This window comes from Thunnus albacares, chromosome 18 (genome assembly GCF_914725855.1).
Source record: "Thunnus albacares chromosome 18, fThuAlb1.1, whole genome shotgun sequence".
Lineage (NCBI taxonomy): Eukaryota > Metazoa > Chordata > Actinopteri > Scombriformes > Scombridae > Thunnus > Thunnus albacares.
The window spans coordinates 3,361,430-3,386,673 of NC_058123.1; the positions used below are offsets into that span (position 1 = coordinate 3,361,430).

The following is a 25,244-nucleotide window of genomic DNA, read 5'->3' on the forward strand; positions in this document are numbered from 1 at the left end:
GCTCTAGCTGTGAAATAAATCTAGTGGAGTAACAATTGTCCACCACATTGATATATATGAGGGGGGCAAATTATTTCCAACAATTTTCAATACAATGCGCTTCAGTACACCACTACCATCCACTACAACCTCAATAATAAACACAAAGTAGAATTATCACCTTTCTCATAATGTCAACAAAAACTGAAAATGTATAAGCCTCATAAAAAAAATAGAATTTGTCAGCGCTGTTGTATTGGATTGCATTAGATTGCACAGGCGTTCCTAATAAAGTGCTCAGTGAGTGTACATATAGGATGTACTGCACATTTCTCACCAGCAGGGGGAAGCATTAAACAAACTATGCCAAGGAGGGATGTTTGCTGATTACATAAGTGTTGCTTCTTGGTTGTCTTTCACTATCACAATGATGCTCAAACATATTTAGACACAAGGTTGTTTTGTTTAAAAAGTGATGTATACATAAAGAGAGTTCAAAGTAAGAGATGACTGAAAGCTTTTCACTGTGAAACATATGTGCAATAAAATAATTTTTTCAGTAAATATATATATTGTTATGACCCAGCTCATTGGCCACAACAAAATGGGACACACACCATGCTTAGTTTTAACAGAAAATAAGTTTTAATAGAAAATAAGTTTATTAACATAAATAAACCAAATTAGACCAAATTAAACAAAATGAACTAAACATTCACAATATGGAGTGTGGAAATCAGTGTCAGTGACACCCACCCATACACCCACCAGTCTCAACAGCTATTGGATGGATTGCAATGAAATTTGGTACCTGTCCCCCTAAGGATTACATTTAATAACTTTTTTGAACCCTTCCCCTAGCCTTTCAACTAGTGCCATCATCAGATCAAAACTTATTTCTTGTTCATGACCAAACCACTGCTATCATCCATAGATGTTCTTTGTGTTTAGTGCTAATTTAGTAGTATGTTAGTAGCATGTTAGCATTGTCATTGCGAGCATTTAGTTCAAAGCACTGCTGTCCTGACTTCTTCTGTTAAAATGCAACTTTTCTAGTATGTTCAATATTGCACCAACAGTTTCACAGTTCCCTCAGTAAAAGTGTGACCTCTGGTCCTTCCGTAGCAAAGATTTTATAAATACTGAGGTCATGAATCAAAAAACCAAATCTCCTGCTGCTTAATGTGTTTGATGTGATGCTGGAATTGAATATCTCACTCTGTGTAAGCATCATCTCAGTACTGTCTCCCACGCTTACTTCAGATAAGGCTGCAACTCTGGATTTTGGTCTATCTATTAATATGGTGATTATTTTCTCAATTGATCAATGTTTTTTTTTTTTCATACATCAGAAAATTGTGCAAAACACCCATCAAAATTTCCTACAAATGGTTAATTTTAACATTTGAGAATCTAGAACTATCAAATTATTGGCGTTTATACTTAAAAATGACTGCAACAATTGATCAATTATCAAAATAGCTACCTGTTAATTTTCTGTTCATTGACTAATCAATTTATTGGGCTTTCCTTTCAGCTCTACTTTCAACATTTCATTACAAAACATGCTTAGTATGGCACAATATATGTTAAAAGAAAAACATCAAAAACAAAAAGAAACAAACAAACAAAAAGAAAAAAAACAATTCAGTATTCTGAGTTGATTAGATTCAATGGATTAACATAAATTGAGTGGACAAATGCACTTCATCAGTCTAAATGTCTTTGGTCTGTACAAAGTTTGCCACGTCCTGTTTATTTTTTTGTGCGACTACTGATACGTGATGTTACAATGAAGGTCAAGTTCATGTCAATCCCTCTAATTTTCTGTTGACTTCAAAACCAACCTTATCACGTAAAATGATCAGTTAAATCTTAAAAAACAGCTCTGAAGCAATCTAGTAACTAAGGTAAATATGCAACTGAGTGATGTGACCACGTCTTTCTACTCCTCTAATAATCTGAACAGCTGCATTCTGGACAAACTGGAGTTGTGACTTTGGGTTGAGTCTAAACACAAGACAAGTTCATAAAAGTATAAAATACTGGTTAGATTTGTGAAGGTTATTTTTACTTTGGGGAAAGTTTTATTTTTCTTACTTTTGTCAAGTCCCAAACAGGAAGCATAAACTCCAACTGCATGTTTAATATGCTGAAAACTGCAGTTGCCTTTTACTTGTTTTGTGAAATATACAGTATATACAGATCCCACCCAAACAAAGTAATCATTATTTGGTCATAATGGCTTGATGACCAGTTAGATGACCAAACACAAAGTTCAGGCAGTAAATGGAATAATATTGAGTGGCATGTTTTTTGTGACCTAGGTTAATTGTGGAGAGGGTTAAAAAGAAGAGGAGAAAGAGTTTTTTGGGAGAAGTCAGTTGTATTAGTGGTTGCATATGCGGACACGTTGTGAGTAAACTGAGAACAGTGATAAATAAAGTTCAGTAAAAGTTTACCTTCACCTCCCATGGTATTCTGTGCAGCAGTGTAACAGAGGAGGAGTGAACAAGAGCTGAGTGACAATCATTAACTGAAGTGAACAATTACGGTGTTAAAATGCCAAAAAAAAGAAAAAGAAAGAAGGGTGGATGATGTGTGTTTTCACAAAATGGCAACAATTTACTTGATATTTTTACTGTTTACATGTCTGATATTATGCCAGGCACTGGGAGGTATGAAAAAGCTTCCAATTAGAGTTTCTACACACAGAACAAATAATGGGGATGAAATTTTGTCTTCGAGAGGGATTTTGGAAGAACATAACCCTGGATTGTAAGCAAAGGTTAAAATATCAGAATTGTTTTGAAAAGGAGAAATACCTGGATTGACCTTTCCCATGTCGACCCGTCCACAGAGTCAGGAAACAGCTAGTTAGACAATGACCTTTATTGACAAACTAAAATATAGATATACAAGCAAAAATTATTACTTTAAAAAAACACAGACAAACTTTTTTCCTACATTATAAAACCTGCTAAATTTTGCCCATTTTAGGTTTGGGTCTCAATTCTGGCACATCAAAATTCATCAAATTACAACATGGAATAAAAGATTAGACCCATTAAAACTGCATTAAGGCAATCATTCATACCCTGCTGAAATCAAGCAAACTGCATCAAGCAAAGTGCATAAAACAAGTGTGTCGTAAAAGATATAAAGACAATTAAATGTATTAACACAATATAAGCAGTAATTTACACAGCTCAAAGCTCTGAAACAGGAGGTCATTAACAAAGATGACTCCTAAATTTCATTACATGTACTGAACCAAACCTGAGGTGGAAGAAGTCACAGTAGAATAAGAAAAAAAAGGTAACACTTTATTTTATTTTACTATACAAATGAAGAGACCTGTAAATTAAGTGTTACTGAAAAGCGATATCTGAAGGGAGATAATGATCAGGAATAAAACAGCTTAATAATGATTAATCCACTAGCATTCAGTGCTCTGTGTGTTTCCTGACTTAGGCGTGGTGTGTTGCTCTTGTGAGTTTTTCGGAGCCCTGAAGGACACCTTCATCCTCTTCACTGTCCTCTCGCTCCTGCAGAGGAACGTGTTCTTCACATGATCCCTGAAGTCCTTGGAGATAAAGTAGTAAACAAAAGGGTCGATGCAGCTGTTGAGACTAGCCAGGCACAGGGTGGTGATCCGTACAGGTTGTTGTCGGCCCCGCTCAACAGGAGGATATAGTGTACCAGCAGCATGATGTTACTGGGGGTGAAGCACACTAAAAACATAACCAACACTGTGATGATCAAGACCACAGCCTTCCGTCGCTTCTTGGTGATGGCAGCATCTGTCATGCTGTTCCTGAGAGCTTTGAGCATGAGGATGTAGGATATGATGCACACAATAGTGGGAACAACAAATCCCAGAGTTCCCATTGTCAGAAAGGGTCAATGTTAACTACGCCACTTGGCGTTGGAAATTTAACTTGATTTTGGGATCCCCGCAGATAGTACCAAAATAACACAGAGACATGAATTCTGACGCTGGATGGGCAATTTATTGAACAATAGTTATAAAATCAGGTTGTGGGCAGTTTTATTCATACAACTCAATAAAAGCACAACAGTCCTAAAAAGAGGCAAAATGTTAGTGCCAACTTGCTATGAATGCTACAGAAAAAGATAAAATCGGTAAGTGTGAACCACCTCAAAATCTTTAGGACCCAGACATGTAGGGGGTTACCTTTAAAGACAGAGTGTAAACAGTTACCACATCAGACCACCATATGCAGTGAAGGGGAGAGGGCACCAATGTCTGGCAGGAACACTAGGAAAAAGGGGCAAAAAGGTAAGGGGGCTGAGGTCAGGTCACATAAAAGACAAAAATATTAAAAAAAAAAAAAAAAAAACATTAGCAAATCCTAGCAGTTGGCACCAACATTCCCATGGCCATCCACCTATAAGCTGGATCCAGTTTATAAACACATGTATAAAAAGGAGGCACAACTAGCAGCAAGGTAACAGGCAAAACAGCAGCGGCTATGACAACTCTCAAACAACTCAGTATCTGGTAACCCAGATCTGGCTCCAGGGTCAGTGCTATCTCAAGCAAACACAGGACATTCAATGCAACCCAGGGGCATTATCAACTTACAATGCCATCACTGTGATGAGCTCAACAGTTACAACAGTTACCTTCAAAGTAGGTTATCCAGCCTGCAGGGCCTGGGCAACAGATTGTTTAAAATGCCTTCCAGGAGACAAGCCTGTTCCCTAACCACATGGGACAAAATGCATCAAGAGTGAGATCTGTGTGCCTCCTACCAGTGAGCGGCAGAGGGAGGGGCTTCCATGGAGAGGAAAACAAGGAAAAAGATGGTGGCATGACTAGGCCGAAAGCCTACCTATCACAAGTGTTTAAAATAATATACGCTGACCAATCACAGATCATTTCTTTGTACCCTCAGAAACTCTAATAGATTAGCTTTGCTCTTTGTTTGTTGAGACAAGCTGATGCAAATTTTTGTGCGTGTTCTCTCTCCTTATTGTACAATAATCATTTTTAATCTTAAACCCAGCAGTGTTTTGTGTATTATTTCATATGTGTGTTTAGTGTTTTCAGACAATTTCCACATTATTTGGAGGTTTCCACTGAGATGTGGAGCTAGATTGAGTTCAGATGACTCCTAGAGCTCTTGTTGAGGAAGTGACAGGCTCAATTTATTACACAATGCCTTTTTGTGATCATGTAGCAGAGTTTTACCCAAAATGGCCACAAGATGGCTCTTTTGAAAAATCTCGGATAGCATTGCTGCAGGAATTTATAAATCCAATCAGGGCCTCCTGATTGGGATTATGAGTATATGTTTGAATGCCTTAGGGAATGGGATGCCATTGGTTGAAGGGTCCGTCATACAGGTCAGATGATTCACAACCGCCCTAAAACAACTATGGTCAGTGTTCAGTGGATGATTTCTTGGCTTGCCCACCATGAAGACATCCTTCACAGACAGGAGCTGGGGCTCTCCTTGGTGAACAACATCGCCTGCAGGTGGGAGGTGGAACTGCAGCAGGAGCATCTATATCACCAGATAGCAGAGGAGATGCTGCAGCACCATCTACTGACCATTCACATCCATCATATACCGGTCTACTAGACCAAGCTTTGAAGACACCTACATTGACACCTCAAGAGACACCATGTCTTTCTACTCCTATATGATGCCCAGTAACAATGCAGAAAAAAGCACATGCTAACCAGCCCATGATGTCAACTCCAACATTGGATTTTTCATCTATAGCTGTAGAAGGAGGAGCATTTAGAGGTTCTTTGGAAAGTGCATTTCTTGCGCCAATGCTAGAATGCCCCAGTGGAGCTGGGAGTGTTCAACGTGTTTATAGACCCTGGAATTTAACAGAATTACAGGCTATTTTGAAAGATTTGTGGCAAAACATTTGCAACTGCCCTCAAGAAGATGGTAGTGCAGTGCAAACCTATTTCAGCAGAATTGGAACATGTTTGTGTTACCAAGTTGGATCTCGTCTGGGGAGAAGTCAAACCAGCTAATTGGGACTCAGCTGCTCCATGTGAAACTGCAAAAACCTCTGCTTACCAAACCCAGTTGACTGCCTCGTCTCCAACTTGTTATGCATAGCAGCCACGATCAACCCTCTGATACCACCAATGATTCTGTGTGGGAGAGACAGTTCATTCAGACCCTGGTGGATGGTCTGTGCCCAGAGATAAGAGTCATTTTTATCAGGCATTGTGTGGCATGGCAGTGTGCCAGACTGAATGATGTTAAGAGATATTGTATAAGGGCTGAGACTGTTGTTCATGATGAAAGAAACCAATAAATGAAGAAATGAAGAAATCCAACAACAGCCAAGAAGCTTCAGCTGGTCCGGCCTGCCTGCTATGCTTCAGCTGACAGAGGCCGTGGATGAGGAGCTTCTCTTCTGACAACAGAGAAGACTGAAGAGCGATGTCTGCTGGAGGTGTCATCAAATGGGTCACTGGGCCAAAGATTGTACTGCCATAATGCCAGAGGAATGGGATGGCAAATGAGGAACATCACGCCCACCACCTGGTAATATGTCTGTGAGCAGATTGTTTGGAGGTAGGAATCAATCATCTCAAGGGTTATGACCATCTATGCAAGCTTTAAATCTTGCCACCATTTGTCAGGAGGATCTTGAACAACCCCAAATAAGTGATTCTGAAAATGGTTTAGTATTGAAAAATCTGATGCTGTTGAGCATTCTTTGACTGTTATGGTATGCCACTCCCCGACTGTTTCCAAGTATGATTATTGTTGGAAAATAGACTATTTTTAGCTATACAAGAATTGTATGATTTTGTTGAGGCTCATAATGGTGAAGTATTTGTGAAACATGACTTACACATGTGTGTATAAGTGTGTGTCTCATGTGACACAGGAAGATGGAGATGAATAGTTTGAAAGAGTGAGATGGACAAATGATGTAATGATGATATATTATGACTACCAGGGTGTTGAAGAGATGGTTTCCATACCACCACACATCGTAAGTGCTAGTAACCTCTCCATGGTGGTGACCCTCCACTGTACGCAAAGTACATGGGTTGTAGACTGAACTTCTTCAGAATTATGGTGGTGATATCTACGTGTAACAATGTTTGAATGTTTTGGTTTAGACTATGCATTGGGATGCTTTCATTTTACTATATCTTGAGTTTCTATTGAAATTTGTTAGTCATTAGCTCATATGCTTAGCATTGAGTGTAGACTTTAAAATGCTATTACCTTAATCAGTATGTAGTGGCTTACATTAATACCTAAGAGTTGACAATAAGTTGCATAACTTATATTTTTTATATGCATTTATTTTCTTATTATTGATGGTTATGGAGTATACACTGAGTAGTGATAAGTGTAATGCCTATACATATATTATCTTTAATTGACTAGGCAGAATTTGCCAGTGACACAAATTATGGATGACATAGCACCCATAAAAACTAAGTTTATTTCTGGAGGAAATACGTTGATTCTATCTGCACTCCAGAACGACCCACTGAAGCATAATGTACTGCTTTCCAAAATAGGAGCATAATATGCCGCTTTACAAAACCGTTAAAAATCACTTTTAAAAAATAATGATGGTTTATGATGTGACAACTCTGTGGTTATGGTCTGGTTAGTTTTAGGCACAAAAACCACTTGGTTAGGATTAGGGAAAGATCATGTTTGGGGTTAAAATCATCATTTGAAATGTGGTTTCTCCTTCCTTAGGTGGTTGAAACATGAAGCAAATAGCTGTCTCCTTCCCCTAAGTCCATTATTGCCCTTAAAACCAATTATCTTGCTATACACCCAACCTGCCTCCTCCTACTAAGGAAGTCACCTAATGTCACCTGAACAGCGTCACTTCCCTGGGTCTTAATTACTACGGCCACTAGATGGCATCAGTCATTCAAATGTAACTATAGGTCATTTTTGGCGCATGAATTTACAACCTATAATGTCCTTTTTTTGGGAGGACAGGCTTGATCCCTCATATGAGCTTCAGATAAACTTTTAAATGCATTTTTGCACAAAATGACTGTGTGGACACACTGTGGATTTTGAAAGAGATCTTTTAATAGCCAGTATGAAGAGGAGGAATGATTACAGCCTGGAAAACCTCTTTCAGTGTTCATATTGGCACCTGACTGTTGTGTTAAGACATAATGGAAAAATGGTGAAACCCGTAATTTAATATTGACTCTGTAATAAAAGAAGAGCTGACTACATTATGAGTGTATTTTGGGCTTCATCAAGCTGAGTCCCTGCACAACGAGACACACAAGCTCCAGCAGCAATTTTGGTGGGAACTCTGGTCTGTCCCACTGATCTCTCAGCTCTGTCAGCGTCTGATCGGTCAAACAGAGGAGCTCGGCCGCCCAGCGGAGCTCTCCTCCCTCCTGCAGGGAGGCAGGCAGAGACTCTGGGAGTTTGACCTGAGCTTTCTCCTTCAGACTGTTCACCTGGACAACAAGACAAGACACAGACAGACGGAGAAAGATGTTCTTGAATGTTGCTGTGAGAGATCAATACAATTTAGAGTATGTCAATCCTTCCAGGAAATTGTGATTTTGCGAACGCAATAATTAACACAAAGTCAAGAAATCTCCACAATATTTGCGCGAGCTCGCAATTTTACGAAATAACCACAACTTTTCTACGTGAAATGGCCAAATCACTTGGCCATTCAGCAAGGATTCAGGTGAAAGATGGACAAATCTCACCTACCAACAAAAATGATGCCATAGACGAGCAAAACATTTCCCAAATGTTCCCAAAGGAGGTTTGATTCAGTTAGTCAGAAGAACACACACTGATGTTGTTCAGACAGCAAAGATGGACATAATCTACCTCAAATATAAAAATGGGCACTTTGGAAATGAAACTATATTTTTTACATTAATGCATTTATTTCAATGGCATTATGGACTAATTTTATATGGTTCTAATGTCGAGATGAATGTTTATTTAATAAAGTATTTAATTTTTTATATAACTTTGCACTGAAATATATTTGTTTCTGTGATATCTAGTATGCTTTTTATCGAAGGAAATGATTACATATGACTCTTCATTGGTAGTAGGTTTTTTAAAAATCACATTATTTTCCTTTGCTTGCACTTTTTCTAAATTCCTGCAATTTTACCGCAAAAAGACTGCATTAAAAAATTGCCAATAGTATCGTAATTGTCAAACAGTCTCTGCAAAATCAAACATTTCTGGCTGCAATAATCACAAAAAACTGCAAAGTCCTGGAGGGACTATAAACCAACCAGCTGCTGGAGGACTCTCAGTGTTTTAAGACTGCAGGTAGCCAGAAGAGCAGCAGCATTGTCTGGTAGAGCTGAGGAGAAAAAATAACAGACAAAAATCTTTATTTTATTCATCATGTGCTGTAGATTCTGTCAAATCAGTGTGTAGTGTGTGTCAGTCCATACCGTCCATGGCGCTGACTAGCAGGTGAGCAGCATACTTCTGAGAATTGAAGACTTCAGAAACATCAAGAAGAGCCATGAATGAAGAGACAGCTGGAGACTCTGGACACTCAAACACTCCTTTACTGCTCTGATCCAACTGAAGAGAGGAAACAGAGAGAGAGATGTGTCTGCTGACTGATGAAGTCAAACCTTGAAGGACAGGTTCCGGTTGTTTCAAGTCTGTCTTAATGCAGTACTAACGTGTCCATACGTGCTATTTAGTCATTTTTAAAGATCACAAACATGTATCATGTCACCAGTAAGTGATAAATGTTAAATGTTCCCTTCAGAAACCTCTGGAAGACCACACATAGCTTCACACAGGTTTCACCCTGACTGTTGAGAACATTGGTCTTACTGTTTCCACCAGTAGAGAGAGAGCGTCTCTGTCGTGCAGAAGCTCACTGAGTGTCTTCAGCAGATCACAACGTCTCGACTCATGAAGTTCTTCCAGCGGCTGGAGAAGAGCTGCTTTATCAAATATGTCTGCAGGAAACACAACAGCAGTTACCATTTAATCCAGTGAGTAAAGTAGGAAAGTTCAACATAATGAAGGTCAATGTAATGATGCTAAATGTGCATCTGATATCAGGTTTTCACTGCCTGTCAGAAAAAATAAGAAATATTTTTACATGATGTTGATTACTAAACATTAAAAAAAACCAAACAGCCATCTTCTGCCCTCCTCATATACGTCCAGACTACTTTCTATACTGATTTCTGATCACCCTAATTACTGTAGTTGTGTAACCATTTCTAGTCTTTTCTCTGTATGTTTCCTGCATGATATGATGTAGTACAGTCTCTGCATTGCACTGATGATAATAATAATAATAATAATAATAATAATAATAATAATAATAATAATCCCATTATTTTCCTTTGCTTGCAATTTTACCTCAAAAAGAGCACATAAAATCGCTGCAAAATCAGTTTTCGCCACAAGAGGGCAGCTAACATGTGGCAGATGATGAACACCAGGTTTTTCAGTTGATGACTGATCTTGTTGATGATGTAGAAGTCTCAGAAACTCAGGTATCGAATATAATTTAAATGAGGTTACATTGTGAAGACATTTAAGACTCAAACTGACCTTCCGTCACTTGTTGCAGCGTCTCGTCGTCTCCATCTGTGCTGACCCTCCACCATCCTGCCGAGGTTTCGGTGGTGTCAATTTAGAGTTATTGGATATAAGATGGAGTCAACAACAGCAGCATCAGTATGACAGTGAAGACAGAGATGAGCAGTAAACAACAGAACTGAGCTTCTCAGTAAAAAAAGTTGAAAAGTTGATAGAAAGCTAAAAACAGACCTTTGTTGTAACGTTCCATATTGATGAATCGAGGTGGAATTCCTGAACAAAAGTGAAGAAGAAGTTATGAAGTTATGTGCTACAAACTAAATCATTGATCATCTGTCTGACATTTAATAATAATGATTGAGTTATTACAGCTGATGATGTTTCGCCGAATAATTTAGTGAATTAACAATATCTGGTCACATTAACGACTTACTTTTCCTTCACAAAAGAAGAACTTGTCTGTAGCTTTTAGATGGACCATAACACTTATTTACTTATTTATCATTAATAATTAGCATCTTAACAGTTTAAAATGGTTTATAACTCACTAAAATGTAGTTATAAGCAGATATAAGGACATTTTAAGTGTTTATTTACTTCAGTATTTTATAACTTCTCCTTTGGAGACCTATTTTATATTATGACAGCTGTGTTTTATTATATTGTCATACATCTGTTCATTCAGCGAGAAATACTTCAGGGTGTCAACAGGAGGTGTTATGGTTGTTGACAGCTACATCATAGTGAATTATGAACCATTTATTATCTCTTTATAGACTGATTTTTAATACATAACAAAGAGTTAAAAACATGTATTAACTCTTTATAGACTAATTATTACTGATAAATAGGTGGGGGTAAACAGGAAGAGATAGCTTCCGTCTTTTCTTTAAAAGAACGTGTTCAAACTGTGCAGATGTGATTTACAACAGACGCAGTAACAGAGAGAGTTGTGTCTCACCCAGAGTATTGTTATCAATGGTGATCTCCATCAGGCTGAAAGCAAAGGTGACATCTTCAGGAATAGTGAAGATTGTCACGTCCTTCTTCTTTCTCTGAAGGAAGAAACACAGCAGGATCACTGAGACACGTTTACACTCACACATTTCAGGTGTCTCATATCAGGATAAAATCCAGACATGATTTCAGGGGTTAATTCTTGTGATTCTCTATATTTTTCTTCCTGACACAGAAATACTTTTCAGAGACTGAAACTGTGATCGCTATTATTAGTCTTTTGAGCCATTTCTAAATAAACTAATATGACCAAACTCTTCATAATGAAGGAACATGTCACCCAGTGCAGCGGTGTGGCTCACTAACATGTCACAGCCTCTGCAGAGGATGAATCATGACTATGGACTGAGACATTACAGACGCACTGACCTGGACTGAGGAAGGACATGACAGTTTTGTGAAACTCAAACAAGCAATGAGCACAGCCCCGACCTTGGGCTTGGCAACAACCCTTTACTCAACCTGTTTGTGAAAAAGACAGGTTTATGTCATCAATACTGTGTGGTGTGCGCATATTCTGTGTTTATAAATACCAGTTTATGTGCGGGAAATGGTGTATGCATGGTTTTTTTGTGTACGTGTCATTTATGCATCTGGCCCCTGTAGTCTAACTCTCATCAAGATTGGATACTGTTGCAGCAGGGCTGCCACACAGCGTTAAAGTAATGGCAGATACATCACTAGCCCTATTAACCTTAAGAGGATCAGAGGGATATCAGACCCTTAACCTACTAGTTCCTCATGCAGTATCCTAAATCCTAATGGAACACAAAACAAGCAATTTAACACCTGCAAGAATGATGCATTACAATGATGTCCTACTAGCCCTTCCAAATGTCACCATTACCCGTCCTGTACTTAATCCTGCTACACTTCCTGTCTTACACAGACAGCAGGTTGCTGTCTGCTCCTACAAAAGAGCGAAAACTGTGCCAAAATGTTTGTTTTCTTATCTTACAAGACAGACACATGGGACGAAGGACTACGTGCCAACAGGGGGGATGGTAGAGACTGAAGGCAGATATTGGTACACACAAAAATTTAGCTGAGCACATGCCTTCTGAGACACGTTTTGAAATTTTAAAAATTGTAGATAATAGAATTATTGTCTATAATGAATAATACAAATAATCTTTTACTCCTTAGTTGATTCTTTAAGTTAATCTTTAGTGTAATTCTTGGAGTCTGATGACCCAGACCTTCATGAGTACCTCAGTCTCTAAAAGGATTATCATTTTTAAATTATTAATTCACATTTTAACTGGATTTTTAACTTACAACTGAATCATGAAGACATCTCTCTACTGTTGGCTATACAGTAAAGGTGTCAAATTTTAAAAGGAACATGAACTGCATGTTTCAATTGAACAAGTTACAGTTGTACAACTAAAAAATGCAAAGTCAGTAGTGAACCTGAGGACAAGATGGGCGTCTTCATGCTGTTCTTGATTGTTTGCTTGTTGAGAATCACCAGTTTTTATTTTCTTTTGTCAAAAAATGTCCATCTTCTACTTTACATGTTTTTCTGCCTAAACAGGAATCTTGACTGGCTTCTGAGTTTGAAAACATTCTTGTCAGTTTATTGTTCTTACACGAAACAGACTTTGACTCTGATCATCAGCCAGTTAGAAGTTATTTGTAGCTCATATCTTTTGTCAGTAGTTTTTATTCTCTGTAGTTTTTCTCTCGAGGACACAAACACTCACCCACAGCAAACACGCAAATTTTTCCCACACTGCCGACACGAAGTTGTCCGTTCCAATTTTGCCATAAAATTTGACATCAGCAGTGTTGTAGACCGTCTGGTGAACAAAAGTCAGCTTCTCCATCTCCTTTAGTTTCAGCATGTTCACCATCTCCTCCTTTATCTTCCTGCAGGGAACACAGACGAGAGGAGGAGGGTTGATGATATTTAATGAATGGTGAGAATATGGAATTAAACCTATCAAACAACACTTTGTTATTCCCATGTGAAATCTTTGATGAGTTTTCAGTCCATATTCTCACCAATAATTGACTGAGAGGCCTTCACACGTGGAAACAAAGCAGAGAAACTGGAGTTTTTCTAACACTCAGAGACAAACAGAGACGTACTTGTCAGCGCAGCTCTTCCTCAGTTTTTTGATGTCCACAGTCTTTTTCTCCAGAGTGAAGGAGGACACTCCATCAATAGTGTCCACAGCTGCAGACACTTCCAGTCCAGCTTTAGCTGGATCAACTCCTGCTGCTGCACGGCCTCCACTGCTGTTGTCACTAAGGTTCTCAAAATCCTTCATCAGAACCTCCTCTGTGTACTCTGCAGGGACATTTTACCTCAGTATCTCAGAGCTTTTTATAAGTATTGCATCATTTTCACTAAAGATCTCATAATTTTGACAAAGTATTTAATAATTTTGTCATTTTATGCTACTTAAGGACTGTTTGTTTTTTATCAGAGAGAAGACGGGTGGCTGGGGTGTAACTTTGTTACATATATATACATATATATATATATATATATGTACGTGATGGCTATAGTTAAGCGTAACATTATATTTTACATAAAAAAACACAAAGATCTTATTAAAGATGTGTAGCCCACCTATCCCTTGTCTAATCAGGGATCGGCCCTGAGTTCTTTAAATCAACTACCTTAATGTACAATAGATAATACTTAGATGTTATCTTGTTTCTCTTTTGTTTATGTACACTATTTTATTTGTCTTGAGTCATAACTCTTGAGTAATACACTTATTAGACTCAGTTTTATTTAAACTTGTATTAAATCTATGCACTGCAATCTACCTTTGATTGACTACTACTTAGACTACTGCAATAAAATAGGTGTATCACTCCTTTAAACAAAGCTGTCACTGATATCCATTATTAAATACTTCTAGTGAAGGAAATAACCAAACATTACACTGGAATTAGTTTTAGAAACAATGAGCATAAACTGGGTTAGCTACACAGTGACTATAAGTCCATTCACTTTAATAATGAGCTAATAAACAAACAAATGTGAACAACTGTACAACAAACTTCGAGTAGAGGTATCTACACCTGCTCTCAGAAAAATACAGTTACACGATTTTACTCAAACTTTACTTCCTCTCTCTCTCTCTCTCTTTACACACCTGTGTGATCCCACTCACTTAAACCAATAAATGATCAGTATTAACATACGTCTGGAATACTACTTCCTTTTACCACTATGAACTCTTCAAAATAAAACAAATATTTATAACTATATATTTTTTTAAACTTATTTATTCCACTGAACCTTTTAATCTTTTAGGAAATAGCTTTTCAACCATATTTATGATGTATCTTTTAACCTTAAATTAATTTAATCTTAACATCAACTTTATTACAATGTACATACACTGTAACAAAGTTGGTATTTTTAGCCTGGCTATTTTGTACTTTTACTGTGAAACTTTAGCTACATGAAGCTGATCATCTGTATTTTAAATAGTAGACATCTTAATGTAATTAAGTATTTTTATAATGTGTTTTTGGTACTTTTACTGCTGTTTACATATAGTTTTGTGTCAGAAAACACACCTGGGGAGATGTCCGGCTCCTGCAGCAGGTCGAGCAGTGTTTGATCGCTGATCATGTACTCGACGGTTGACCAGAAGACTTTCTTTTTGACTCTGACTTTGACCAGAGTCAGCATGTCAATCTTCTGCTTGGCATTTTCGTTGTAGATGAGATCTCCCTCCGCGCCCAGACACTTCACAATTGCTTTAGTTCTAGCTGCAAACATCTCTGTGGACACGAAAAAACTAAGTCCTCGTTACTTCCTGTCAAACTGAGTTTACGGTCGGTTAAAAATCTGAGTTTCAGATCTTAACGCTTAAAAAACTCAGCTTGCAAAGCAGAAAGATCAGACTGACTCTCTACTTTGTTTTACTCTTGTCGTCGAGCTGCCTCTGTCCTCTGCTCTGTAAGTCGGAGTTTAACTGAGGGCGAGGCAAACACACACACGAAGTGAAAATAGTAGTGCAGGAAACTATGGCTCTCAAAACAGTGACATACAGTTTGTTTCCTGCTGCACCTCCTTTCTCCTCTTACTAACCACGCACATATATGCTCCTTCACACACACCAACACACACATTTGGTGAGCAGATAAATCGGTTACAGCACTCAGCTCTGTTCCCAAATTATCCCGTTGTTTGTCTGTCTTTTTATCAGCCACACACACACTTACACACTGTAAATTCACTTCTCCGCCTTCACTCCTTCATTCACTTCCTGGAGGGCTGACAGTCCAGTTTCTTGAAGGTTTACATCCTTAGTGTTCATGGGTCAAATTTGACCTATATTTGAATTCGTTAACAAGCACTGAACAAAACACTAATTACCATCCAGTAAAATGTTTTATATGTTAAGTGACTTATTGTTAATCCATAGCAACAATGTATATAAATATGTAGATATGTATACACACTTGCCTTGATATTTAATGTACCTTAGACCAAATTTAACTTTGAATGTACAAATCGTTTTTAGTTTAAAGTTGGCACAATTTATCTATTTTATTGTTTGGGATGAACAGAACAGGCAAATATATTATGAGACCATGAGAGGCTAATGACAAACAAAATAATTCCCAAAATAACTTGTTTGTAATTTCTTATATGTTAAAATAAGCAATTATTGTTAAGTCTGTGGTGTTATGGGTCAACATTGACCACATATACTTTCCTATGAAAAAAGGAGAAAAGCCAATTTAATTAATTAATTTAATGAATGAAGTCAATACTCTTTCTTGGCATGAAACATAATTTTAATATTATTACACATTATACTATTATTATAGGATTTTATTACTATTGTTTTGTTGTAATTTTTGTTTTCATGACAATTTGGCAGCATTTAGTATGTATTTCTTTGCATAAACAACCCATAATTATTACCGGGTCAAATTTGACCCATAACACAACAGATGAAACTTTTTTAATAGGCATTTTATTTTTTTGTGTTTTATTGTATTCAGTAGGCCATTGTAGAGGATGTAATGAAGCTTTGTTTTGATCAGAAGAAATTAAAAGTATGTTTCACACATCTAAACTTGAACATGGGTCAAATTTGACCCAAACACAGTAGGAAGTAGTGACTGTGTGGATTTTGGCCTCCATCACTTACATTGAAAGCACATTTGAAGGGAATCTTTTAAAAGCCAGTATTACCAGGAGGAATGATTAGAGCAAGGAAAACCTCTTTCACTGTTCATATGGACACCTGACTGTTGTCACCTGTCCTTTAATACTGACTCTATAATAAAAGAGCTGACTACATTATGAGTGTGTTTCGGGCTGCATCAAGCTGAGTCCCTGCACGACGAGACACACAAGCTCCAGCAGCACTTCTGGTGAGAAATCTGGTCTGTCCCACTGAGCTCTCAGCTCTGCCAGCGTCTGATCGGTCAAACAGAGGAGCTCGGCCGCCCAGCGGAGCTCTCCTTCCTCCTGCAGGGAGACGGGAAGAGACTCTGGGACTCTGACCTGAGCGTTCTCCTTCAGACTGTTCACCTGGACAACAAGACAAGACACAGACAGACGGAGAAAGATGTTCTTGAATGTTGCTGTGAGAGATCAATACAATTTAAAGTCTGTCAGTCCTTCCAGGAAATTGTGATTTTGTGAACGCAATAATTTATACAAATTCAAGAAATCTCCACAATATTTGCGAGAGCTTGCAATTTTATGAGATAACCACAACTTCAGCAAGGATTCAGGTGCATTCAGGTGGAAGATGGACAAATCTCACCTGCCCACAAAAATGATGCTATAGACCGAGCAAAACAATTCCCAAACGTTCCCAAATGAGGTTTGATTCAGTTAGTCAGAAGAACACAAGCTGATGTTGTTCAGACAGCAAAGATTGACATAATCTACCTCAAATATAAAAATGGGCACTTTGGAAATTAAACTAGGCTATATTTTTATATCAATGCATTTATTTCATTGGTATTTGGTGCTAATGCTAAGGTGAACGTTTATTCAATAAAGGCTTATAAATGGAACTGAGGTACAGTATTTTCTTTTTTATATAACTTTGAGCCCATCGTTCTCATATTCAGAGTATACATTTAAAAAATAGCACTGAAATATAGTTGTTTCTGTGATATCTAGTATGCTTTTTATTGAAGGAAATGATTAGAAACACATTATCTAATGATATAGCTACTCTGGATGGCATTACCCTGGCCTCTAGTTCCACCGTAAGGAATCTGGGAGTTATCTTTGATCAGGATATGTCCTTTAACTCCCATATAAATCAAATTTCAAAGACTGCCTTTTTTCACTTACATAATATTGCAAAAATCAGGCACATCCTGCCCCAAAAAGATGCAGAAAATCTAGTCCAAGTATTTGTTACTTCTAGGCTGGATTATTGCAAATCCTTATTATCAGGCTGCCCTAACAAGTCTCTAAAGACTCTCCAGCTGGTCCAGAATGCAGCTGCACATGTACTGACTAAAACTAGAAAAAGAGATCACATTTCTCCCATTTTAGCTTCGCTACATTGGCTTCCTGTAAAATCTAGAATAGAATTTAAAATCCTACTCCTAACTTACAAAGCCCTTAATGGTCAGGCACCATCATATCTTGAAGAGCTCATAATACCGTATTATCCCACTAGAACACTGCGCTCCCAGTATGCAGGCTTACTGGTGGTTCCTACAGTCTTTAAAAGTAGAATGGGAGGCAGAGCCTTCAGCTATCAGGTTCCTCTCTTGTGGAACCATCTTCCAGATTCAGTCCGGGGTGCAGACACCCTCTCTATGTTTAAGAGTAGGCTTAAAACTTTCCTTTTTGTAAAGCTTATAGTTAGGGCCGACCAGGCTCACCTTGGATCAGCCTAGGCCTAGACTGCTGGGGGACTTCCCATGATGCACTGAGCTCCTCTCTCCTCCTCCTCCTCCTCTCCATCTGTATGCATTCATGTAACATCAATGCATGTAACTAACTTTGCTTCTTCCTTAGATTTTTTGTGCTTTCTCATCTCACAGGAAACCCTGGGTTGCAGGCCGGTCCTTCGCAGTCCTGTTGGCATCCTTCCCTGGCTGTTGCTACTTATTGTTATTCTTATGATTGTTGTTATTCTGTACCCCCCCTCCCCCTTTCCCTCTTTCTTTCTCTCTCTCAACCCAACCGGTCAAAACAGATGGCCGCCCACCAAGAGCCGGGTTCTGCTTGAGGTTTCTACCCGTTAAAGGGGAGTTTTTCCTTACTGCTGTCGCCAAGTGCTTGCTCATGGGGGAATTGTTGGGTCTCTGTAAATTAAAGAGTACGGTCTTGACCTGCTCTATGTGAAAAGTGCCCTGAGATTACTTTTGTTGTGATTTGGCGCTATATAAATAAAAATTGATTGATTGATTGATTGATTGATTACATATGACTCTTCATTGGTAGTAGGTTTTTTTTTAAATCACATTATTTTCCTTTGCTTGCAATTTTTCTAAATTCCTGCAATTTTACCGCAAACAGACTGCATAAAAAAATGCAAATTGTATCGCAATTGTCAAGCAGCCACTGCACAATCAAACAATTTTGGCTGCAATAATCACAAAAAACTGCAAAATCCTGGAGGGACTGGCATGTAGATGTTGGTGAGGGAATAAACCAACCAGCTGCTGGAGGACTCTTAGTGTTTCAGGACTGCAGGTAACCAGAAGAGCTGCAGCATCATCTGGTAAACCTGGGGAGAAAAAATAACAGAGAATTTTTTAAAATTTATTCATCATGTGCTGTAGATTCTGTTAAATCAGTGTGTAGTGTGTGTCCGTCCTTACTGTCCATGGCACTGACTAGCAGGTGAGCAGCATCCTTCTGAGAATTGGTGACTTCAGAAACATCAAGAAGATCCATGAATGAAGAGACAGCTGGAGACTGTTGACACTCAAACACTCCTTTACTGCTCTGATCCAACTGAAGAGAGGAAACAGGTGAAGGTGTGACATATATCATGTCTCTAGTAAGTGATAAATGTTAAATGTTCCCTTCAGAAACCTCTGGAGGACCACACATAGCTTCGCACAGGTTTTCACCCTGACTGTTGAGAACATTGGTCTTACTGTTTCCTCCAGAAGAGAGAGAGCTTCTCTGTCATGCAGAAGCTCACTGAGTGTTTTCAGCAGATCATGTCTCGACTCCAGTTTTGCCAGCGGCTGCAGAAGAGCTGCTTTCTGAAATATGTCTGCAGGAAACACAACAGCAGTTACCATTTAATCCAGTGAGTAAAGTAGGAAAGTTCAACACAACGTAAAGAAGATCGATGTAATGATGCTAAATTTTTATCTGATATCAGGTTTTCACTGCCTGTCAGGAAAATAAATATTTTTACATGATGTTGATTACTAAACATTAAAAACAACAAGCAGTCATCTTTGCCCTCCCTATATACTCCCAGACTGATTTCTGATCACCCTAATTACTGTAATTGTGTAACCATTTCTAGCCTTTTCTCTGTATGTTTCCTGCATGATATGATGTAGTACAGTCTCTGCTTCTTGACACTGCTCATAAGTTGCTGTTGCTCACAAGATCACTGTCTGATTCTGCTCACTGTGACTTGCTCTTTCCTGCTCCTACTACTGCTGTATTTCACATCCGTCAGCATGTCAACCTCAAGATCAGAAATCAAGTAGCGTCATTATGCTTCTGTCTTCTCAAATGATGATTGACAACTTCAAACTTTTCTCATAATAACAAGATGAGGATCTCATAATTATGAGAAAACTATCTCATAATTATAATTATTAATAATTATAAGATACTTAAATATGACTATGAGATAAGGTCTCCAATTTATTTTTCTTTGGTGAATGCAATGTCCTTCCATAATTTCCTGCATTGCACTGATAATAATAATGATAATAATAATGATAATAATAATAATAATAATAACAATAATAATAATAATAATTTTGTGGTGAATCCATTGATACAGGTTTGAAAGTGGTCAGACTTATAGATTAGATGTCAGAAGCCTCTGTTTGACACAAAGTTCATGCCTCCCCATTGTTTTACATTGTAAGGGTAATGTGGCACTTCAACTTTCAAGGCTTATGAAATCCAAACCGTTTGAGTTATTACAAAGTTTTTGACAACTTTTTTTCAGCACAGTGTCATAAGTCATCTATTAAAGTTTGAAGCCAATACCATTAACGCCTTCGGAGGAGATGGCGTTTGTTCGGGGGCCAAAATTGGGGTTAAAGTCTTATTTTGAAAGGCTGATTGCGGACTTCCTGTTGGATTTAGGTCAGGGATGTCAGTATGTATGTATGATTTGTAGGTCTTGATGAGACGAATAATTGAGTTTTGGTTTGGTCTCTCTACGACATTCCTACGGGCCGTGGCAACCATTTTAGTTACATAGGTGGCGCTAGAGAGCACATTTTGGCACTTTGGGGGATAATTTTTACATTTTATCAAATTTTTACCAGACCTGATGTGCGTGCCAAATTTGGTGAGTTTTTGAGCATGTTTAGGGGGTCAAATTAAGGGATTAAGTGGCGTAATAATAAAGAAATAAATAAAGAAAGAAACAAACAAACAAACAAACACACAAAAAACAATAGGGTCCTCACCCTTACAGTAGTCCTTTGCCTTTTGGGCTCGGTCTCTAATAATATTCCACCAGTCCCTCCATGAAATTGTGATTTTGCGATCACAATCATTAACACAAATTCATGAAATCTCCACAATATTTGCGAGAGCTTGCAATTTTGCTAAATTAAGACAACTTTTCACATGAAATGGGCAAATCAACAGATTGCTTGTGATTTGGACCAATTGTTGGATTTTGTGTCGTGGTAACTTATGTCATCGCAGTGCATAGGAAGTGATTAGATTTTGTCCTTCATTATTTCACATTATTTTCCTTTGCTTGCAATTTTTCCAAATTCCTGCAATTTTGCCACAAAAAGAGCACAAAACATGTCAAATTTTATCACAATTTTTGAGAAAAACCGCTGCAAAATCAGTTTTCTCCACAAGAGGGCAGCTAACATGTGGCAGATGATGAACACCAGGTTTTTCAGGTGATGACTGATCTTGTTGATGATGTAGAAGTCTCAGAAACTCAGGTATGGAATATGATTTAAATGAGGTTACATTGTGAGAACATTTAAGACTCAAACTGACCTTCCGTCAGTTGTTGCAGTGTCTCCTCGTCTCCATCTGTGCTGACCTTCCACCATCCTGACGAGGTTTCCATGGTATCAATTTATAAGTTATTGGATATAAGATGGAATCAACAACAGCAGCATCAATATGACAGTGAAGACAGAGATGAGCAGTAAACAACAGAACTGATCTTCTCAATAAAAATAAGTTGAAAAGTTGATAGAAAGCTAAAAACAGACCTTTGTTGTAACGTTTCATATTGATGAATCGAGGTGGAATTCCTGAACACAAGTGAAGAACAAGTTATGAAGTTATCTCTTCATCTCCATCTGCTGTTATATTAACCTGTGATGTCTATCTAGATTCAAACACCAGACGTATAAACACACAAAAACAAAAGAATCCTATATTTCCGAAGGCAGAATGTGCTCATCTCACTTGTCTTCACACCTGTAAACATGTTTGTTATCATTAATAATCAGTATCTAAACAGTTAAAAATGATTTACAACTCACTATAATGTAGTTATAAGCAGATATAAGGAAATTTTAAGTGTTTATTTACTTCTCCTATGGAGACCTATTTTGTAATATGACCGCTGTGTTTTATTATAATGTCATTCATTATTTGTTCATACAGTAGAAAATACTTCAAGGTGTCAACAGGAGGAGTTATAGTTGTTGACTAATACATTAATAAACACTTATATCTGCTGACAGCTACATTATAGCGAAGTATAAACCATTTATTATCTCTTTACAGACTGATTTTTAATACATAACAAAGAGTTATAAACATGTATTTAGTCTTCATAGACTAATTATTACTGATACATAGGTGGGGTAACAGGAAGAGATAGCTTCCGTCTTTTCTTTAACAGAACGTGTTCAAACTGTGCAGATGTGATTTACAGCAGCACTAACATGAGTTATGTGGGTGAGTAGAGACGCAGTAACAGAGACAGAGTTGTGTCTCACCCAGAGTATTGTCCTCAGTGGTGATCTCCATCAGGCTGTAAGCGAAGGTGACATCTTCGAGAACAGTGAAGCTTGTCATGTCCTTCTTCTTCCTCTGAAGGAACAAACACAGCAGGATCACTGAGACACGGTACACTTCTTGTGATTCTCTATATTTTTCTTTCTGACACAGAAATACTTTTCAGAGACTGCCAATAGGATCGCTGTTATTTGTCTTTGGAGCTGTTTTTAAACAAACCAACGTGACCAAACTCTTCATAATGAAGGAACATGTCATGTTTTTGAACAACAACAGAGGTCACAGCACAGAGGAATAAGATATATCAGGCTTTGGATACACAATGAATACTTGTTAGTAGATCAGTTTATTGTCGGTTTAGATCCAAACATGAAGTAAACATAGTAAATCACCAGAATGATCCTTAGATACAATTACACTCGGATCCCTTGATATCTAAAAGCTATCTGACCCCAGAATAAAACGTTGGCGTTTCTGCAAACCATGGATACGTTGAATGTCTACATTTCATACGCTGAATGAATGTTTCACTGTTGGCCATTATCAGTTGAATAATGATGTTTTATGATGTGACAACACTGTGGTTAACCCATAAGAACCCGGACCCATTTCTCCTTAAAGGAAAATTATGGGGAATATAAAAGAGACCAAATGGACCTCAAGGAACACATTTCTGATTTTTTTTTTTTAAATTCTACCTTCAGTGTCAAAGATCTGTAATGTAACATATATGTCATAACGATATTTCCCTAACTTGTTTTATATCAATTTTTTCAAGAAATGTGGTCAGAACAGGTTAAATGTAATACAGCACGTCTTATTAAAGCATCAGAATTTTTAAATGGGTTGAAACCTACCTTTTAGTGACAAAAAACAAACTTTTTAAAATTAGCTAGTTCTGTCACATTTGCTGACCATTTTGGAAGTGATGTCATAGGTACACAGATTCACACATTGTCACATGACTGCACCAGGATGTTCAGTAGATGTCACTTTAGGGACTTCATGAGTTAAAATCAAGGATAAAGCTGTATAAGGAATTTTCCAGAACACTGAAAGGGATGGTGACACCTGTGTCACTGTGGGTTCTTATGGGTTAAGGTCTGGTTAGGTTTAGGCACAAGGTTAGGGAAAGATTAGGGAAGAGAAAGATCATGGTTTGGATTAAAATAATAAAATAAAATTTAAAAAAACGGCTGCTAATGTCATCTCACTTAATGAAGTCTCACTAAAGACACCCAGTTTTGTCACCAGAAAAAGGGTCAACATCTCGGTTGAAATGGGAAGTGGGCATTGGTTTCGAGGTGGTCTTGACCCGTGCTCTCTGCTGCAGCTAACTTCCTAGCCATCCACCGACCCCTCCTCCTGCTAATGAGAAAGTCAGTTCATATAGATCTCATGTGAACTACGTCACTTTAGAAACATTGATATATGTATTGTTGAAATGTTGATATGCTACGTATTACACATGATGAAATGAAGAGATTCAACATATTCATGGTTTGCAGAAACATACAATGCCAACGATTTATTCTGGTGACCAGGCTGGTCTTCTGTTAGGCCTATACTGTCTTAGGCTGTGTGGCAGCCCTGGAGCTGCTAGCCTCAGAGATGAGATCACTTCATTCTAACTCAACACCCCCAGATTTTTTTTTACTTTTCAAACTTTGGCCCCAGCCGACACTGTGATATCATCAGTGACATCATCAGCTCCCTATTTATACTACTTTTTACACAGAACACATGGAAACACACTGTGGAGGGGGAAAAAAAGATCATTAGAAGTGTACTGTTGGAGAAAATACATATATTAAGATTTTGATGATCGTTAATCCGGTGTAGAAGTGTGTTCAATTGATTAGTTCTGTCTTTAAAGAACATGATACACTCTTGACCCTGTCTATTGATCTTTATATGTTGTGATCACATTGTTCTGTTTTACGTAAAATGTCTGTTAGGAAAAGAAGAAATAAGAAAGGTTATCAGAAGTGCATGATACATGATGAAGTGATCGTTGAAAAAAGGGAAACTAAATGCAAGAACTGGAAACTGTATGAGACAGGCATGACTCCATACATGGAATTGTTATCGATTATCTTGCAGGAAACAGGTGTCTGCAGACAGAGAAGTGTGACTGTACACAAGATTCTTGTATTGATAGTTGTGTTGGGTGGAGGCTGAAAGTATAAAGCGTTTGTGTGAGGAGGGGACAAAAATGATTATGAAGGCTGTGCAAAGATGATGTGTTATAAACATGGTGAATGGACATGTGCACATCTGAAACTGAGGAATGAATGTGGGTTTCCAGTACATGGTTGTTTAGTTTAAATCAGACTGAAAATCTGAAAATTTGAAAAAACAACTATGTAAACTATAAAAGGGAAAAGAAAGGGAAAAAGGATGTAGGTTGGCAGACATTTCTCTATGGGATAAAGACAGTGTTGTGAGTGATATGAAAAAGAATAGAGACAGATAAGGAAAAAGCAGATAAGAAAGCTCACCCAGGGCTGGTCCTGGACTGTCCCCCTGCAACAGCACCACAACCACCCCCGTACCAGTCGCAACCTGAA

General features: G+C 37.9%; 3 protein-coding genes across 5 annotated transcripts in view; 1 reads left to right on the plus strand and 2 right to left on the minus strand.

Annotated features, from left to right (window-relative positions):
* Positions 1–25,244, plus strand: part of LOC122968041 (oocyte zinc finger protein XlCOF6-like) — an 813,118-nt gene that overhangs the window by 742,279 nt on the left and 45,595 nt on the right. The gene's annotated exons all lie outside the window — the stretch shown is intronic.
* The window catches only part of LOC122968057, a 64,407-nt gene that overhangs the window by 33,071 nt on the left and 6,092 nt on the right, over positions 1–25,244 (minus strand). Inside the window, exons 4-10 of one of the 2 annotated variants that reach the window (XM_044333001.1) lie at positions 22,656–22,749; positions 21,918–21,959; positions 21,697–21,753; positions 19,626–19,747; positions 19,344–19,479; positions 19,179–19,249; positions 16,535–17,076 (exon numbers count right to left, since the gene is read on the minus strand). In XM_044333001.1, coding sequence (XP_044188936.1) covers positions 16,843–17,076; positions 19,179–19,249; positions 19,344–19,479; positions 19,626–19,747; positions 21,697–21,753; positions 21,918–21,959; positions 22,656–22,749 — 756 coding nt within the window. In that variant the 3' untranslated portion in view covers positions 16,535–16,842. Of the gene's footprint in view, positions 1–16,534; positions 17,077–19,178; positions 19,250–19,343; positions 19,480–19,625; positions 19,748–21,696; positions 21,754–21,917; positions 21,960–22,655; positions 22,750–25,244 lie in introns of those variants that run through there. The other variant, XM_044333003.1, reaches the window with a different exon arrangement.
* Positions 8,039–15,756, minus strand: LOC122968058. Of its 2 annotated transcripts, none has more exons than XM_044333004.1 (11): positions 15,444–15,756; positions 15,102–15,308; positions 13,650–13,851; positions 13,262–13,427; positions 11,500–11,593; positions 10,770–10,811; positions 10,551–10,607; positions 9,816–9,943; positions 9,419–9,554; positions 9,254–9,324; positions 8,039–8,443 (listed from the first exon to the last, which is right to left on the minus strand). In XM_044333004.1, the coding sequence occupies exons 2-11, from the start codon at positions 15,304–15,306 to the stop codon at positions 8,210–8,212; spliced, it is 1,335 nt and encodes a 444-aa protein (XP_044188939.1). In that variant the 5' UTR covers positions 15,307–15,308; positions 15,444–15,756; the 3' UTR covers positions 8,039–8,209. The 2 variants fall into 2 exon arrangements, with proteins under 2 accessions (XP_044188939.1, XP_044188940.1); XM_044333005.1 differs by having other exon boundaries at positions 15,437–15,756.